Source organism: Pyrus communis, chromosome 4, assembly GCF_041283825.1.
Source record: "Pyrus communis isolate YQ-2024b chromosome 4, ASM4128382v1, whole genome shotgun sequence".
NCBI classification, from domain to species: Eukaryota; Viridiplantae; Streptophyta; class Magnoliopsida; order Rosales; family Rosaceae; genus Pyrus; species Pyrus communis.
Window position 1 is genome coordinate 3,482,655 of NC_142568.1, and position 17,815 is coordinate 3,500,469.

At 37.1% G+C, this 17,815-nt stretch overlaps 3 protein-coding genes across 3 annotated transcripts in view; 2 read left to right on the forward strand and 1 right to left on the reverse strand.

Moving 5' to 3' along the window:
* The window catches only part of PTB3 (polypyrimidine tract-binding protein 3), a 75,153-nt gene that overhangs the window by 10,874 nt on the left and 46,464 nt on the right, over positions 1-17,815 (forward strand). The gene's annotated exons all lie outside the window — the stretch shown is intronic.
* Positions 2,377-7,306, reverse strand: LOC137722740 (putative transcription factor PosF21). Its single transcript, XM_068461816.2, has 4 exons — positions 5,947-7,306; positions 4,493-4,625; positions 4,228-4,312; positions 2,377-3,115 (listed from the first exon to the last, which is right to left on the reverse strand). The coding sequence occupies exons 1-4, from the start codon at positions 6,648-6,650 to the stop codon at positions 2,733-2,735; spliced, it is 1,305 nt and encodes a 434-aa protein (XP_068317917.2). The 5' UTR covers positions 6,651-7,306; the 3' UTR covers positions 2,377-2,732.
* On the forward strand, positions 12,963-17,186 carry LOC137722817 (uncharacterized). Its single transcript, XM_068461912.2, has 5 exons — positions 12,963-13,090; positions 13,761-14,200; positions 14,346-14,623; positions 14,878-15,885; positions 16,647-17,186. The coding sequence occupies exons 2-5, from the start codon at positions 14,044-14,046 to the stop codon at positions 16,845-16,847; spliced, it is 1,644 nt and encodes a 547-aa protein (XP_068318013.2). The 5' UTR covers positions 12,963-13,090; positions 13,761-14,043; the 3' UTR covers positions 16,848-17,186.

Here is a 17,815-nt window from a genome sequence, read left to right on the forward strand (position 1 = left end):
AATTTAATTAATTTGTAGAAATTCTATGAAAATATTTTATTTAATTTTCTCGAAATCTCAGGAGAAGATGTGAGATTTGTGAACGTTTAAAATGCACAACAAAATCCCTCAAATTCCTTCAAATTTCTTAACTTTTTAAAATTCTTCAAAACAAATTCGCAATTAAATACACCTAAAATGTTATAAAATTTTAGATTATTTAATGACGAAATTTAATGTACATACGTCACATTGGATAGGATTGCTGGGGGTTCAAAATCGCTTGGTGATTAGTACTTAATCGGCCACACTGCTTATTATTTAACCTCAATTGTTGTCATATGGGTTTCTTTCTCTGGTATGTTTGGAGATTGCAATTTGCATGAACACTTCAATTTCTTGGTTACTTCGTTAATTTCTTGCAATTTCCAATTTGCCACATGTGTTTTTTTGGATTCGATTCTTTATTTAATTGTTTTGTTTGTCTTTGGAATTATTGCAATTTTCAGAGAAGCCGGATCTGATTGCGTCTGCAATAACATCAGAGATCAACCGCAATTTTGTTATCAGGAGATTTGGGCAAGATCTGAAGCAGTTCCTCTCTGTATGTTTATTGCTCTGTAGCTCTGTCTTTTCCAATTGATGGTGATCATGTTACATGATGATGATTTAATTGTTTCTCAATTTGCAATTGTTCATAAATAATCGTGGCATATATGAATTGCAACCTACTTCATATGAAAGGGATGATATATCATGTTGCTGACTTGATTGTTTATGTTTTTATGTATTTGCGAATGGTGTTATGATCGATTAGGTGATTTTTTTTTTTTTTTTTTTTTAGAGTGATAACCGGTGGCAAACCATGGTTATACACCCCTTTTGGAAGTCGAGAAGACTCATAGAGGCATTTCAGCTCTCCTGGCCACAAGTTTGGCTTCCATACCAGCAACGGTTTCAAACCCAAAACCTTCAGTTTTTAGTTTGAAGAAATTCGAGCTCAAATTTTGTCAGCACTACATTGGATTGTATTGCACTTGGTTTGATGTTATTTTGGTCGCCAATTCAAAGATAGGAGAAACAAAGAGGATGGCACATATAACTGCCCCTCCCCATTGACCTTCTCAAATTTGGATCACTTAAGCATTGGGTTGTATTCATTCCTCATGTTAACTTTGTTCTGCGGGCTTCCTTCCTATGGCTAACTTAAGCATTTAAGTTATTCTTTTTTCTTTCTTTTTTTTTGAAGATATTTAGCTATTTAAGTTATTCTTTTTTTTTGCCTGATGTTGAACGAGATTTCAAATTCGAATTCTGGTACCTATTATACATGGCCCCACATGGTGTGAAGAGAATGATCATATATGCAAGTCCCCCTCCTTTTGTGGGCCCATAAAGGATGGAAGCTTGTGCGAGTTGCTGCTATAAAATGGGGAGTCTTACTGCTTAAGTCCCCACCCAAGCCCAAGAGAAAAGAAGAAGAAGAAGAAACAAAAATAGAGCCAGTAAGGCTCCCCACCCATCATTCTTTTTTTTTAGTAACATTAATATTTGCATTCGGTTGTTTTTAGTAACATTAATCCTAACATATCTCTAATTAAAATAAATAAAAAATAAAAAAAATTTCCGACTCCCACATTCTCTATCACTCTCTTCCTCTCTCCTTCTATTTCAAAAACAAAAATCACACTTTGTGTGTGCCCATATGCTAGTCTATATTTATATTATTAAGAGAAGAGGGCTTAAGATATAAACTTTTACTCTTTCGTTATAAACTTTTACTCTTTCGTGTTATAAACTTTTACTCTTTCGTGCTTAAGATATAAAATGTATGTTGATGAAAAGGGATGGTGAGAGCAACGGTGGTACGAGATAAAAAAAAAATGGAACGAATAAAAACAAATTCAAGATTCTGAAAAGAATTTAAAATAGTCTTTTATTTTTTGTTTCAGTTTTCAATTTCTTCACCTTGTCTTATATCTTTCTTCTATGTCTACCATCACCATCCTTCCTCGAGTTTGGTGCCTACAACCAAAGATTTGCAGTCTTATAAATATTCTTTTTCACGACTAATTCATCTTTTACCCTTAATTTTGACGAAATTTAAAATTATCCTATATTTCTGCAATTAAAATTTAAAAATTATCCAGTACAATCTAATCTTGCGTACCAAAAACGATTATGCGTTTCTTTGACAAAGTCCATTTGACGCCAGGTGAAATCCTGATGCTATATTGTGTGGTGGTTTTGATCACTCTCGATTGCCTCGTAATTGAGTGGAGGGCAATATCGTTATGAGATTAGAAGGAATATATGCTGTAAGGAGTTGACGTGACAAGCAAGAAATTTAGTGAGTGGTGCTAAATCATCAAGATTAAAAGTTGACAAACTGAGACGAATCCCAAAAACACATTTAATTTTCAGATAACAAATCTTCATAATCTAAATCCACCATAATTACCAGGAACAAAACACAAATCACAAGGTGCTACAACCATACGGTACACGACCGAAAATTAACCCCATCATTCGATCTACAACTAAAACGATATGTATACAACAGGCTACAAACAAAGGTGTCATCTAGGTGTATCTAACCAGACTCAAAAACAGAAGGGGGAGGAGGAGGAGGAGGAGGAGGAGGAGGGGGTGGAAGGGAAGGGAGGGTAAGTCCTAACTGAAGGCGGCTGTGCAACTACAATTTTTGAACAATGCCTCATTCGTCCTTAATTTTTGGCAGACCCGATAACATTTCAATCCTTCGTTACAGATTGGTTGACCTCTGATGTACTATCTTTCTGGCTTGGCGAAGGCACAGATCCTCCTATTTTCAACTCCCCACTTTGTTGTTGCTGCTGCTGTTGCTGTTGCTGATGCTGCTGCTGCATCTGTTGCTGCTGAAGTTGATGGAGCTGATGCTGCTGAAACTGGTGCTGCTGCTTCTGAGAATGAATCTGGAGCTGTTGAAACTGCTGTGCGGTTAGAAGAGTGTGCATTGCTTGATTGTTTGGATAGAACTGCTGCTGACCCGCCCCGCCAAAAGAAGTGTAGTTCATCATAGGTCCACCATTTGGCATAGCTTGGCCAGTCATAACTTTCAGATGCTGAATTTCTTCTTTCAGTGCATCGTTTAATGCTACAAGACAAATAAAAACAGTAATGTTTCGGCAAGTCAATTTCATTCACATAAGGATCAAGAACCAGAAGTTACACGGAATCCGATCAGCAAGAAAACCTAAATTATAGTATTGTTCTGATACTACACAAACAAGATGCTACAGTCTAATTTGAGCAAAACTTCTACATCGGAATGCTAATTGGCTCTAAGAATGAAACATCCAATACGATGGCCAGTCCACTTCAGGTTAGCCAGCATGTTGTTTATGGCTACTACAACATTGAAAATGGGCATAAATTCAAGGAAAATCTTTCTTGCCCATATCGGTGGGGGAGGAATACCCAGCACCGCTTTGATTAGTCACAGGAAACTAGATCCAATGACTGTACACAGGCTATGAATTAGAAGCAAATAAAGAGACTACGAACAAAAATCTACTCATTTGATAGACAAGCAGTAGAATGGTCAAGGCAAGTCTACATTTACAGCTCAGTAATAAAAGCCAAAAACACATAAACCTCTCCGACTAAACATTCATCATAAAGATGCCAACTCATGCAATATAAATTTAAAAACACTAATTTAGTACATGATTTAGTACCTTCTGGATAAGTTGAAGAAACAATCAAATCAAATCATAAACTAATTTAGCACATAATTTAGTACCATCTGGATAATTTGAATAATCAATCAAATCATGAACTCATTGTGCAATAGGAAATGCCAAGGAACCAAAGTTCTTTTGCCGAATCTTAAAACGTAGACTACAATAAATTAGGTATTTGGTAAAAGTACATGTAGCAATAAGTCATCATCAACCAAAATCAGAATTAGCAACCAATTTTAATTCTGAGTTAGCAACAGGAAACAATGTCTGCCAACCTAACTTATGGCATCTTGGATTCTAATCTAACAAAAAATCAATTATATGTATGCTAGCATCTACTTATTGGATCGTCCAATATGTACAACATTATTGTGTGTTAGCGTGCTTGTATCATGCTTAATTCTTCCTTTCAGCCAATGACCACAGACAATTTAATAAAATTAAGGTATGTAGCTTTTCTTGTTTCTATACATCAATATTACATGAAAATTAATTCTAATCATGAAAGGAAAAGGGGGCTCACCATCTTGCAAGTGAACCTGTTGCTCCATTGTTTGCAAACGCAGTTTCAGTTCACTGTTCTCAGCAGTCAGACCATTTGTATCTCTCTGCTCATAAAGAAATCCATAAGAATAATCACTTATATCCTCATTATGTAAGCTATATCAAACAGTCATGTGAGTAGTGAAGTGGAAACGAAGGGAATCATAGGCTAAGACATTCATCTAATCAGTCCAATAAAGAGAACCTGGTCTAATAAAGGAATGGGTTAAGCCAATGAAATTTACCTGCAAGAGAGTCAATTGAGCAGACAAGGATGTTGCTTCTGTTTGCAACGTCTGGACTTTCTGTTCAAGCTCAGCAATATATCGCATTTTCCTTTCTTTTGACCTTGCAGCTGACTGCCTATTTGCCCAGATCCTAATGCATGTCAACCAAAGGTAAAATATTAAGCATAATAGTTGAAGCAACGTGCAAAACAAGGAGACAACAAACGCTTTTATTTTCATTTAAGAAGGGAAAATGAAGAAGGGCAAAAACTAGAAAGCACCAAAGAAAATCAGATCCACTTCAAGGGTAACATGATGTCACATGGGTATTAATAGAAAGAAAAAAAAATGAAAAAGGAAAAGAAATCAAGCCAAGCCCATCCATACCACCCCTCTACACATGATTTCTAGAAAGAACAACTCAAATTGCCCTAAAAATCAGCCTGTATGAAGAGACAGAATCATAAGGGCATGCTTCTAGATATAAACCAGACAATATGATGAGCTGCAGTCATCAATAATCTTACTCTTGGGTAACATGAGTATAAAAAATGACCATAAAATTTTCATCCAGACGGTTTTCAAAGAAAGTGTAATAGATATTGAATGATACTGCTACACGAACTATGTTCCACAACCACTTGTGAAAATGGTCTAAACAAACATATTTCTATTGAACTCCATTGAAGTATGACCAGTTCGAACAACAGTGCATCTCCAGGCCCCAATTAATTTATTGTAGTCCAATTGGGGGAGCAAATGACCGTTATGTAACAAATGAGCAACACAGAATCCTGGCACATTGTAACTTGAAAGCAACTTAACATTTAAAAAAAATAAAAACAAGGTATAAGTCATTTAGTAAGAGAACTTGGAAATGCATTATCCACTACTTCTGGCTTTAAACCAATGTCAAACAACTCATACATCAAATTATATATGAAAACTCATATGCAATAAGAACAAAGTTATTCACCAGTGAGTCAGTGATATACCACAATAACAACGTTGAATGGATTCTTAAAAAGCTAAGAACTTTGATTGTTAAACATTGATAAAACATTGTATGAACTCAAAACAAAGGGCAGACTATTGTCTGGAATTAGAATTACAAATGCTAATACTTTTATAACACCATAATCCTCAAGCCACACAAACATGTGTATGGGCACATGGAGAATAAACACGTGTCCTTGCATATGAAACACTACTGCCATCAATAAAGGAAAAGTAGCCTCACCAGCAAACTTTAACAAAAAACAATGTTTTTTAAGAGACTGACACTTACGTATTCTAAAATAGTAGGATTCTATAAAATGACTACCAAACCTAGGCTTGAATACATGTTCAAATTACACGTGAAAGCAATAGCAATACAAAGTACTAACAACTCAACTTTGCTACCAAAAAATACTAACAGCTGAATTCCTAGTTAAGAGTAACATGATATATGATTACTCAAGTATTAATACCTCTTTGCACGTTTTGGATCAACCAGGGCGAGCTCTGCAAGCTTAGTAGCTGACAGGGCTTTCTTTGAATCAGCTGCATTGATATCTTCTGAACTGGAGACCAGCATCTCTGGTTTGATGGTTGACGACCCATCCATTGACTGGCTATGTTGGTGCCTAACTCTAGGCCTCTCATTAGAACCGATGGCAATATTCTCTGCAGACGAAGTGGGTGCTCTTGATGATGGTGCTATTGCTGGAGCAGGTGTTGCTGCAGAAGATGATGGCTCCCCGAATTGAAAGGATGATGTAGCAGATGACGAATTGAACTTTTCCATATCAAGGTACATAGAGAACAAGTCTTCCTCCGTGTCATCCGAAAATGAAGGACCATCCGCACCACCCACAACACCAAGGTCACTATCAAAGCTAATATCATCTGGAAGGGTCAAGATTTCCGAATGAGCACGTCTATGGCCCAATTTCCTTGGTGGGTTATCTGGCATTCGGCTAATATCATGGCTAAAGAGACTAGATTCAGCAGACATCCCATGACCAAAATGACCCGAGTCCGCACTAGCACCCGAGGCCAGTGGAGGGAATGGTGATGAAGAGGATGGCTCAGGTTTCACATTGAAAGCAGCTCCGGCCGGCAAGAAACCCGAGTACCTGCCTGATGGGGGTGGGAAACCACCACCATGGGCAGGGGACTTGTCCTTATCCATCTCTATAAGAATCACAAACTAAATTTACCCTTAAAATAACTAAGATACCAAAAATCCCAAGAAATGCCAACTCCTTTACGAGCTGATCAAAATCTAAGCCAAAGTATCCAAATTCAGATCCTCAAACAAGAAAAAGAGCCAATTGAGATATGAAACAACACGAACATACTCCCTCCAATCAAAAAAGTAAAAGTTGCATAAATTACAAACCCCAGGAAACAGAGATCTGACAGCGACAAGTGCAAAATAAATACAAGAGCTTGAGCTTCAAAAGGAAATTAAGCAAACACGTACACGACCATCAGCACGAAAAAAACCCTAGAAACCATCGCAGAGCAAAGCACAGCAGCTGAACATGGTAAATTTCCGTGAAAATATGGGAATTTTCCCGGAAAAATAGTACATGGGACTCGGAATTGTTCTTACAGAGGCAGATCTTCGGATTGGGAGCTGGAAAGCGAGAGAACCAATCACGCAGCTTTTGAAGAAAGCGAAATTCGAATGAGAGCAGTCACATGGCACAGAGAGATAGAGATCTTATGGCTTGTTTAATAATTGTTGAGAATAAGTTTGGAAATGGAAGAAATATAGAATAAGACTACCGTTGGAATGTTTATTAAAAAATTTATGAATCCGGGTAAGAAAAATATTAATGTGATTATTACTTAAGGAAAACTAATGAATATGTTTGAAAACTTTGAGTTTTAACGGTAAAGATAAAATAAAAGTTAAAATAAATAGTATAATAATTGATTTTTTAATGTAAAAATATGATTTTTCGTTAAAATAAACAGTATCAAAAACTTTTCATTAAAATTTCCTTATTAATTTACATAAATTGTTTACAAGATGTTCATTAATCACATAAATAGGATATACTTTTTTGACATGTGCTTACGTTTCTACCAATTGATTTTTATATGTTAAATTAAAGTTTATTTATGAATTTTTAACGAAAAATTATGAAATTTAAGTTTTTTATTTAAATATTTTTTTGTAAAAAAAATATCAAAAATAAATTGAAAGTCAACCCTGAACCAGGTTTTTCGTGTTTGTTATTTTTTTCCTAAAGTTTTAAATTTTAAAATTATTAAAAACTATAAGGTGTCGAGTTGCTTTAACTTTTTTTTTTTTTTAATTAATGTGTGATTTTGTTTAAAATTAATAAAAAGTTTCAATATTAACAACATATCAATAATATTTATGTTAATTATAAAAAACTCAATCATATATTATGATACTTAAATGCATTTATACAAACAAAAATTTCTCATAGTTTTTATATTTTAGAATAAGGCAATACAAATCAATGCAGTGTTTGTTTCCTTATTTCACTGCAATGCAGTGTCCATTTTTTTTTTTTAATTGAGATGATTCCTCCAGGTAACAGAGGGCAAGAGAGAGTGATAAAATATATATGTCCTAACTATTTATAGGATTCATATCCCAAAATCAGTTCCTTGGGGATCCAACAAACCTCTCCGCCTTCCTTTGTGACAACCCGTTCCAAATTTTACGTTTTTATTTTATTTTAAAAGCGTGAATTTACGAAATTGCCCTAGAGGCAAGGACTTTGACTTCCGTTGACCATCGACTTGAAAGATGTGGGACTTATTCTTTTAGCATATCCTCGTAGTACTCATTGGTACGAACTTATAGGCGAAAGCCGTTTGCGAGTCCGAATTATAACGGTATAGTTACGGACGTTCGAAATTGGTTATTCAAGGTTAGTGTTTATTTAAATTAAATCCCCACTTTGTGGGGGAGGCCCAATCAGAAATGGAGGGAGAAAAGAAAAAAAAAAAAAAAAAAAAAAAAAGGAGGGGAAATGGGTTTTCGTCCACCCGCACCCATCGCGGGTGCCCATATTCCAAGGCCGATTCCGGCCAACTCCGGTGGAGTTTTTCGATGCCACCACCACCATCTTGAAGCTCTCATTCCCCTCTACAAAACCCACCCAAGAACACCTTGATTAACCATGGGATGTGGAGGTTTGAGGCCACGAAAGTTGACGAAAATCAATGGTGCTCCGGCCACCCTTTTCGATTTTCCGGCAAATCGGCAAAGCAATGGCCGATGCCACCACTTGGGCTTTGTAGCCCATCATCCCAGGAGCAAAACCCAACCAACCTTGACCCCGTTGGACCACCGTAGACGACGAATCGACGTCGGGAAGTTTTAGGCACCCGCCGGCTTCGTGGGCAAAATTGACCATCTTCCGTCAACTTTTGGACTTCGTGGCAGGTATGAAAGTTGCTCCACTCACTGAGATCTTCATTTCTGTGAAGTTTGAGAATTTTTGGAAATAGTTAGATTTTCCGGCGAGCCGGGGCGGCCGACCGCCACCCGCGGCGGCGCATGCGGCGGCGCGTGGCCAGTGAGCCGCCAATGCTATTTTTAGGCTATGTCGAATGTTTTGAATTCAGTTTTGTCGTTTGAATGACGTAGGTTGATCGTTGGAACCTAAATTCGTTATGATACGTTACTTGATAAAAATGTGAATCGATGATCCGACCGTTGGATCGTCACCAAAATTGGATACATTATAATAAGTAATATTTAAAGATTATAGGAATTTACGGATCGGGAATCCGACTTACGGATCTTCCTGAATTGGATTTGTAAGTTAGTAAAATAAATGTTCACGGCCACCTGTTTTAGGCAATTGGCGGAGATCTGACCGTTGGATCGTAATGAAATTTTAATATGTTATTCTAGAAACATATTGTGGATCGTTGGGAGTTGCGGATTGGAAATCTGATATGCGGATCTTCCAAGTCAAGTTATATAGGGTTGTAAACCCTACCGTTGATCTTTGATCGACGGTTGACTTGTGGTCAATTGGTATCAAACTATTTTAGAATGTCGTTGAGGTTGTGTTTTATGTGAATTACGTATTCTTCAGATAAGAGTTCTGAGATGTGATTTGATAATTGGCCACAGAGACCGATCATTCAGGACGCCTCGATGCGTGCGCTAGAGAAGTATAGCGTGGACTCCAGGTGAGTGGATCTTTTCCTTTTTATTGTGCATATTATTGAGAGTTCTATCGACACTTTTAAATTGATTAGGTATATTACCTTCATATAATTATTGTGAATGCTTGAAGTACCTATATGAACTACGAATGGCTTGATCCCTATTTAGGGTACGTAGGCAGTCCAACGAGACGTTAGATGCAGCCATAAAATATTTGAGACAAAAGCCTTATTTGGGAAATTGAGTAATGCAAAGGAAATTGGTAAAGGCAAGTTTTAGTTTTGTGAATTAGTTAGTTAATTAGTGTTAATTGGGTTGTTATGGATAATTATCCCTGAAAATAAGTAGTTTGGGTGTAGGGCGTTATTGATTGTACACTTCTCACTGTATTGTGTATAATTGAAAATGCTACGACATGGTTGAGTATTAGATTGCATCATGGTATATCCATATGTATATTACTTGCATATAATTATTGGGAATGCTTTCAAGTGCAAAGGTGGACGCAGGACACCCAGGTAAGCTTCAGGTGAGTACATGTTGATGTTAGTGATGGTAGTGAGTACGTTTGTGTTGAGATATAGTATAGCTCATAAACCTGCACCCCGGTGTTAGTGCTCCCGCCCGTGGCCAGGGCACAGTCCTTCACGTGATGTTCACCTCCCGTACCTTACGCTCACCTTGGATTCAAGGTAGGTGCACAGTCCTGTCGTACAGACCACTTTAGGTGGTTCCGACTCGTAGGTGACCCGCGATTATTCGCCCAGTCATCACGTGATCGTAGCACTTATTTACACCCAGTCCTGTCGTACAGACCACTTTAGCTGGTTCCGACTCGTGTGCAGGTATACTTATTGAGCTATTGGCTAGCCAGGATTGATGAGATATGGATAAGTCGTACAGGTCACTATAGGTGACTCCGACTTATATGCTAGCCAGGATTGATGAGATATGGATACGTCGTACAGGTCACTATAGGTGACTCCGACTTATATGCTAGCCAGGATTGATGAGATATGGATAGGTCGTACAGGTCACTATAGGTGACTCCGACTTATATGCTAGCCAGGATTGATGAGATATGGATAGGTCGTACAGGTCACTATAGGTGACTCCGACTTATATGCTAGCCAGGATTGATGAGATATGGATAAGTCGTACAGGTCACTAGAGGTGACTCCGACTTATATGCTAGCCAGGATTGATGAGATATGGATAAGTCGTACAGGTCACTATAGGTGACTCCGACTTATATGCTAGCCAGGATTGATGAGATATGGATAAGTCGTACAGGTCACTAGAGGTGACTCCGACTTATATGCTAGCCATGATTGATGAGATACGGATAAGTTGTACATGTCATTTTAGATGACTCTGACTGATATATCACTTTGTATTGATTTAGTTCATTTGGCCTACTTATTAATGTATGGTGGAGTTAATGGCAAACCGTGGTTTTGGTCATTTCTGAGTATGGTTTGGATATAATACATATGTTGTACTGTCTTATGGAAAATGATACGGGTTTTACATTTAGGGGCATTACTTTTAGAGAGGTAATAACTTTGGGAAGCTTGGTTTTATTGCTTACTCACACCTTCTGTTTGGTGCCCTCCAGGTTTTAGCTGCTGAGTTTGTATCGACAAGAATCTTAGGCGAATCTTAGTATTGATGGATATTTTTGAGGGTATGATTCTTACCCATACTACTGTACCTTACTTATGCTCTGACATCGCGTGTGAAATGGGTTCGCTCCCACTCGTAGCGCACTCTGGTACTTAGACACTTTTAGATTCAAATTTATTCACTTTTTGTACACTATCACATTTTATGGCTTCGTCACCTTCCAGGTGTCGGCCAGCACAGCTCGATTCAGGGTCCAAGTGGACTTTCTGGGTCGGGGTGTGTCATCCTTTCTTCCCCCTCAACTCATCTTTCTCCCTCGCACTGCCACACCTCACTGTTGTTAACAAACCCAAACTTCAATTGCAGGTCATCTGTGCTCTAAGTCTGATTTTTTTTTTTTTACTCTCTCCTACTGTGTTAGCTTTTTTATTTGTCCCGTCTTTCTTCTTCTTCATCTTTGAGATTTCTCTCTCAACTAGAACTTTGTTTCTCTCTTTATAATTCTTCCATAGTTATGAAATATATATCTGCAACCAAAAGACATCGGTTTGCAGGGCCCCTCTCTTTGTTGTTTTGTTAATATTGGTTGAGATTTTAGGATCGAGGGACCTGCAATTGAGGGATGCAACGATGTTAAGGCTGTTTTTAGGAAGGGCAAAGTGAGGGACTTGCATGGTGATTGTGGGTTGTGGTGGTGTTGGGGCTGATTTTGAAGTGGGGTTGAATTTGATTTGGAATTTAGCGGGCTGTTGGTTCAAGGTTGAGAGCTTCGAATGAGCGAGAAAGAGGAGAGTTGAAAGGAAGAGAGGGAAAAGCAGAGATTTTGGCCATTGGATTTGTATCAAAGATGAAATCCATCAATTTGGAAGATCCCCACAAAATTAATCCATAGAAGATTTAAACCCTATTTGTAATAGTTTAAAACCCATATGACATTCATAGATAAGGAAAGAGGGAGAAGGATAGAAAAGTCAACTTCTAACTCTTTATAATAGCTTAAAGCTTATGTGGCATTCATTATTGACCTATATCTAATCAATAAAAACATATCATTGATTAAGTCCAAAACAAAAATATATCATTGATATATGACTTAATAGTAAAACTTTTATTGACTCTTGGCCAAATTACCTCTATTTAATTATGTTTTTAATTCTTTAACGAATTTATATTTTTTTTTATGCCAAGAAATTTATAATTTGTTGTAAATATTAAAAATAAACTTTTATATTAGTTTTTGGTCCACGTGGTCCAAATTGACCACGACGTCAACACAAATATAAGACCTACATTTGCCATCTCATAATTTAACATTTAGAAAAACAGATCTTTTAACAGAGTGGACTATGTCTAACTATTCACTATATAGACCTAAACAGGCACATATTCGCCCCGTCTGCATTAAAGTAGGCCCATATATTTATAAGAGAGTTTTAATAAAAAACTCGCGGTACTGTTCACTTTAACGAAAAACTACATTTTTATACTAAAAAGTCAATCATGGTAGTATTCATTTTACCCTTTATTTTGTCTTTATCGTTAAAATTCGAAGTTTTTAATTTTTTTTATTAGTTTTCCTTAAATATAAATCTAAGAAAACAAATGTTTGGGTCGACATATATAAACAAACTTTTATGGGGTCGAAAACATAAATAATATAAAGATTCTGGCAAGAGAGTAAATAATAAAACTATAGGCGCGTTATAAGATAGACCTAAAAGGCAGAAGGAAAAGTATGCACTGACTCCCGGCATTCAGTCTGCAGCAGTGTTGCTCTCTCCGTTTGCGCTTTCGTCTCCGTTCCTGCCTCTCGATCCCCCTCTCTCCTCTTTCCGGTATCTCTTTCTGTCTATCTCTCTCTCTCTCTCTTGTTATTAGGGTTTGATTCGTTTCTCCTTCTCTATCGATAGATCTCTCTTTGTCTGTTTTGCTCTTTTTTTTTTTTCTTCAGAGTGGTTTTATTTTTTGTTCTCTCAATTCAGATTTCCTTCTCTCTTACCCACGGTACTGGGTAGGTAACGGATTTGAGCATCGATGATTGTTTGATGGGATTGTTATCAAAAGTTGATTCTGTTTTTGTCCTTCTTTGGTTTTGCGAGCTAGGGCCTTTCGATATTTTAATTTGGGATTTCAATTTTATTGCTTTTTCGCATATATGATTATGGTTATGGTTTTTCTAGCGAATTCTGATTATTTTACGATCTGGGTTTAATGATTTTAGATGGGGATCAAGCATAATACGTGTGTAGAGGTTCTTCTTTTAATTGCTATGTGTGTAGCAGCTTTGTTCAGTTAGATATCTAATTGTTGATTATCAGTTAGGGTTTTGAGGAATCAAATATCAATTCTTTGTGGGTTTGAAGAGTTGTGTTTTTTTGTTTCTAATGAAAGAATAAGAATTTACTTTGTTTTGATGCTTCCTGTGTTTGTTGCTTAGTTTGCAGTTATTTTTTCTTTGGTTTTCATCTACTGATTGGCGTTTGTGTTCTAATATGTTGGAAACAGGTATTTTTTTTGCACCTGATGTCTTTTGATCTCAACCTGAAACTTTCATCAGTTATTAGAGCATTTTGTTTTATGAGCCGAGGCCGGCTGTGGAGGTCGCGGAGGATATTGTTCCGAGACTGTACCTAGCCCTCCTTTTCCCGGGGGGACAGGGGGGAGTGTTGTTTGATAATAGTCTTTGTTCTGTAATCAAGAGTTCAGCTACTTGGTTCTTTCTGTCAGGGATTATTGGTAGGAAGAGGGGTTGTAATCAGGTAGTTGAACTCTAGTTTTTAAATTTGTGATGGGGAAAATGTTTAAGGCTCCTGGGTTTCGGTTTAAACCAACCGATGTTGAACTTCTAAAATACTTTTTGAAGCGGAAGTTGATAGGGAAAAGGCTCCATGTTAAAGTCATCTCAGAGGTTGATGTTTACAAGCATGATCCTTGGGATCTTCCAGGTATTGTTCACATTGCTTTCTCTTCTTTGAATTATTTACCTATCATCTACGTTGTTGTTGAAGTTGTTTTGCTTGTAAGGATCTCCATAGTCTTTCATTCTTTGAATCAAGTGGTTTCTTACTATGTTTTGCTTTTACACTTCAGACAAATCTGGCTGGGATAGTGGAGATCTGAAGTGGTATTTCTTTTGTCCGAGAGAAAAGAAATATGCACGTGGGAATAGAATTCAACGTGCTACTGTGGGTGGTTACTGGAAGACCACTGGAAAGGATAGATCTGTTCTTTGCAGCGGTGCAGTTGTTGGGTGGATAAAAACTTTAATTTTTCATACCGGTCGAGCCCCACAAGGAGATCGAACAGATTGGGTTATGCACGAGTATAGGCTTGAAGATCAGGGCCTGGCTGATAGGGGTGTACCTCTGGTAAGTAATTCACTTCCTCTTTCCATTATTTTTAGTTTTACTGCCTCCTCTCTTTTTCTTTACAACGGAATTTTTGTTCCTTGTAAAATGGAACCAAAGATTATTTGTCTGTGTTCTGTTATTGTAGCAACCAAGTGGAATCTATTTCATGTATCAAAAATTGGATTGACCGTGTTGATATTTGCATTCCTCCATTCTTTGTTATACTGGCAGGTTATATTGATTGACTTTTTTGGTTTTTTTGGATGTTGCAGGACTCATACGTTCTCTGTATGATTTTTCAAAAAGAAGGGCTAGGGCCAAGAAATGGTGCACAATATGGTAAACCTTTTAATGAGGAAGACTGGAGTGATGACGAGGTTGCTGAAGGATCCCAAGATGCAAACACACCTGGCCCATATCTGGGGCTGCCGTGCAGCGAAAATAGTCCAATTGCTACTAATACGCATTCTCTTGAGGATATTGGCATAGGTCCTCCGTCTGGATCATGCATATCTGATATTTTACCGCAGTCTTGCAAAGTTCTTCAACCAGTTTCCAGTAATTATGTTACAATGGAGAAGTCTCATGCTTCCCATGGTGATGACATCCCGCCAACTTTTGATTACTCCAGAGAAGAAAACACTTTCTTTATGAGTGAGAATGGGAAAAGTATGGCTGAAATCCATTCCGAAGCAGTTCCAAATGAAAGCATGCCCGAGCCAAATCATGTGCTGCCGAGCAACTATAATGGTTTCGCTTGTACTAGTGCATTCTTTTCTGAGAGAATAGGCATTGGTCCATCTGAATCACTCATGTCTGATATTGAGCCACCACATTACAATGTTCTTCAACTGGAAACTGGTAATTATGTTACAACAGAGAAGGCTCATATGTCTGATGGTGATATCCTTTCAATGTTTGATTACTTTACTGAAGAAGGCACTCTCTACATGTATGGAAATGATAAAATTGAGACTGGAGGTTGTTTAGAAACAGTCCTGAAGGCAAACATTCCTGAGCCAGGCCAAATGCTTGCGAGCAACTATAATACTTTCATCTCTACTAGTACCCAGCCATCTGAGGTTATAAGTGTTGGTCCTTCATTTCAATCATGCGGACTTGATGTTTTACCACCTTCTTGGGAGGTTCTCCAGCCGGTCTCCTGTAATTATGTTACAATGGAGAAGACTCCTGCTTCTAATGGTGATGACATCCTGCCAATGTTGGATTGCTTTGTAGAAGAAAGCGCTTTTCATGTGAATGAGAATCACAATAATGAGGTGTGTAATTTTTCCACGTGTAGTATAAGCAAATATCATTCCTTATTTAGTGGCTAGGTGTTTGGTTCTTCTGTTATGGGTTTTCTTTTATCCCAGTACCATAGTCTGTTATCACTTCTTTAGATGTGTTTGCCACTTTCATTTTGTCTCTGGGCATATGTTAGTTTTTCTATTTGGTTGTGTGGATCTTGCAACTATTGTTTTTCGTTTATCTGTGAGAAATGTTGAGTGTTCTTATGGTAATCTTATGAAGTGTTGTTCGACTTGGAAGCCTTTTCTTTCCTTTTTCTGTTATTTTTTGTTTGAATTGTGGAATCATTACCAATACATATTTGCAAATGCAGTCAAATAGTTTGTTTCCTTTTTTTTATCTGATGCTTATTTTATATGTTTGGCGATCCTCCTTTTGCTACTGTTTTTCCTTCTTTGTTATCCTCTGCTGACTGATTAGGAGCTTCTTTCTTGCCATGTTTTCTTGATCCTTCTTTCTTTGCTTTCCAACGAGTAATGGTATGCTACTGCTTAACTTAGCCAACAATGGTATATATTGGCAGTTTCAATATACAAATGTCTTTTGAAGCATGAATTTCAAACTCTGATGGCATACTGTTATATACTTTTAGCCTTTTAAATTTTCTTGCATACATGTGTGGATATCTGTTGCTACAAGCATAAGATTTGCACAAGTAGATTTATACGCTCACATTATCTTTTAAGTGTTGTCTTAACTTTTTTTTCATGGGTTTGCTTCTTGCTTGAAGGAACTGGATAATTTCATTGATTTTGGCAACAACGCTCAAGCTATACCTCATCTGAATACAAGCAATATGTATGAAAATTTAGAAGTCTTGGGCAACAGCCTAGACGGATGCAATTTCTCTGGCGGGCATGATGATTCTGTGAATCATTTTTTGGAGCTAGGTGACCTTGACCAACCAATGAATGGTGATAATTCTGTGTAATTTCCTCCAGTGGAAGGGATCTATGGGCTTGAATTTATCAGAGAAGAGGCAGAGGCTCCAGATCTCATATTTGTGAGTGAAGTGGTTCATTGACTTCCTCCATATTATTATTGTCAACAATGATCAATTGTGCTGTGATCTCCCTTTTTATTTGACTCCATATTATCTATGGAAGTAGATTGGTAATTTGATAATAACTGTTTGTTGCAAAACTGAGTGCAGTGGCGTTCTAAAATTCATACAGCCGACTTACTTAGTGAGATAAGGGTTGGTTGTTTTATTGTTGCAAAGACAGGAGTGTAAGTTTTATAATTCAGTATTGTGTTTATCATTTTCTAATATTTTTCTTTTCACTGAATATTTTCCTTATTAAATGAGATTAAAAGTTCGATGAATTAACGAACATTTGACCAAAATTGATAATTGAAGTAAACAAGAAGATCAAAATTAACAAATTTGTAACCACAATGCCTAGAAGAAACAAAATCCTTTATCCAAGACGTGAACCGTACGTTTCGCAATCTATATGCAAAGGCCCCTCATTTCCAGTAGGTAAGAGTGCTTGGTGTCCGAAGTGCTCCATCCTCTTGAACTTACTACGTTTTAAGTTTAAACTCTCTCTACTTTTAGTGTGGATTATAATAGTGATATCGTTTGTAATAAAAATAAAAGAGCTTTTGATTTAGTAGACTATTCCAATTATGCGTTTTTACCTATTTTTCCTCATCTCTTATCACCCCCTTATTAGTCATTCTTCTGTTCATATCTTTCATGTCCTCCTCTGCAAAAAGTGACTTTACCTTGACTTCTGTTACAACTGAATTGGGCTAGTTGTGCAGGCAAACGTAATAGGCAAAATTGTACTATAATAGCTGACGTAATAAGTTGTATACTCAATTGGCTCATGAAAAAATGTGTCATTCTAATGAAATAGGCAAATCAAGTAGGCAAAATTGTAATTCATTATT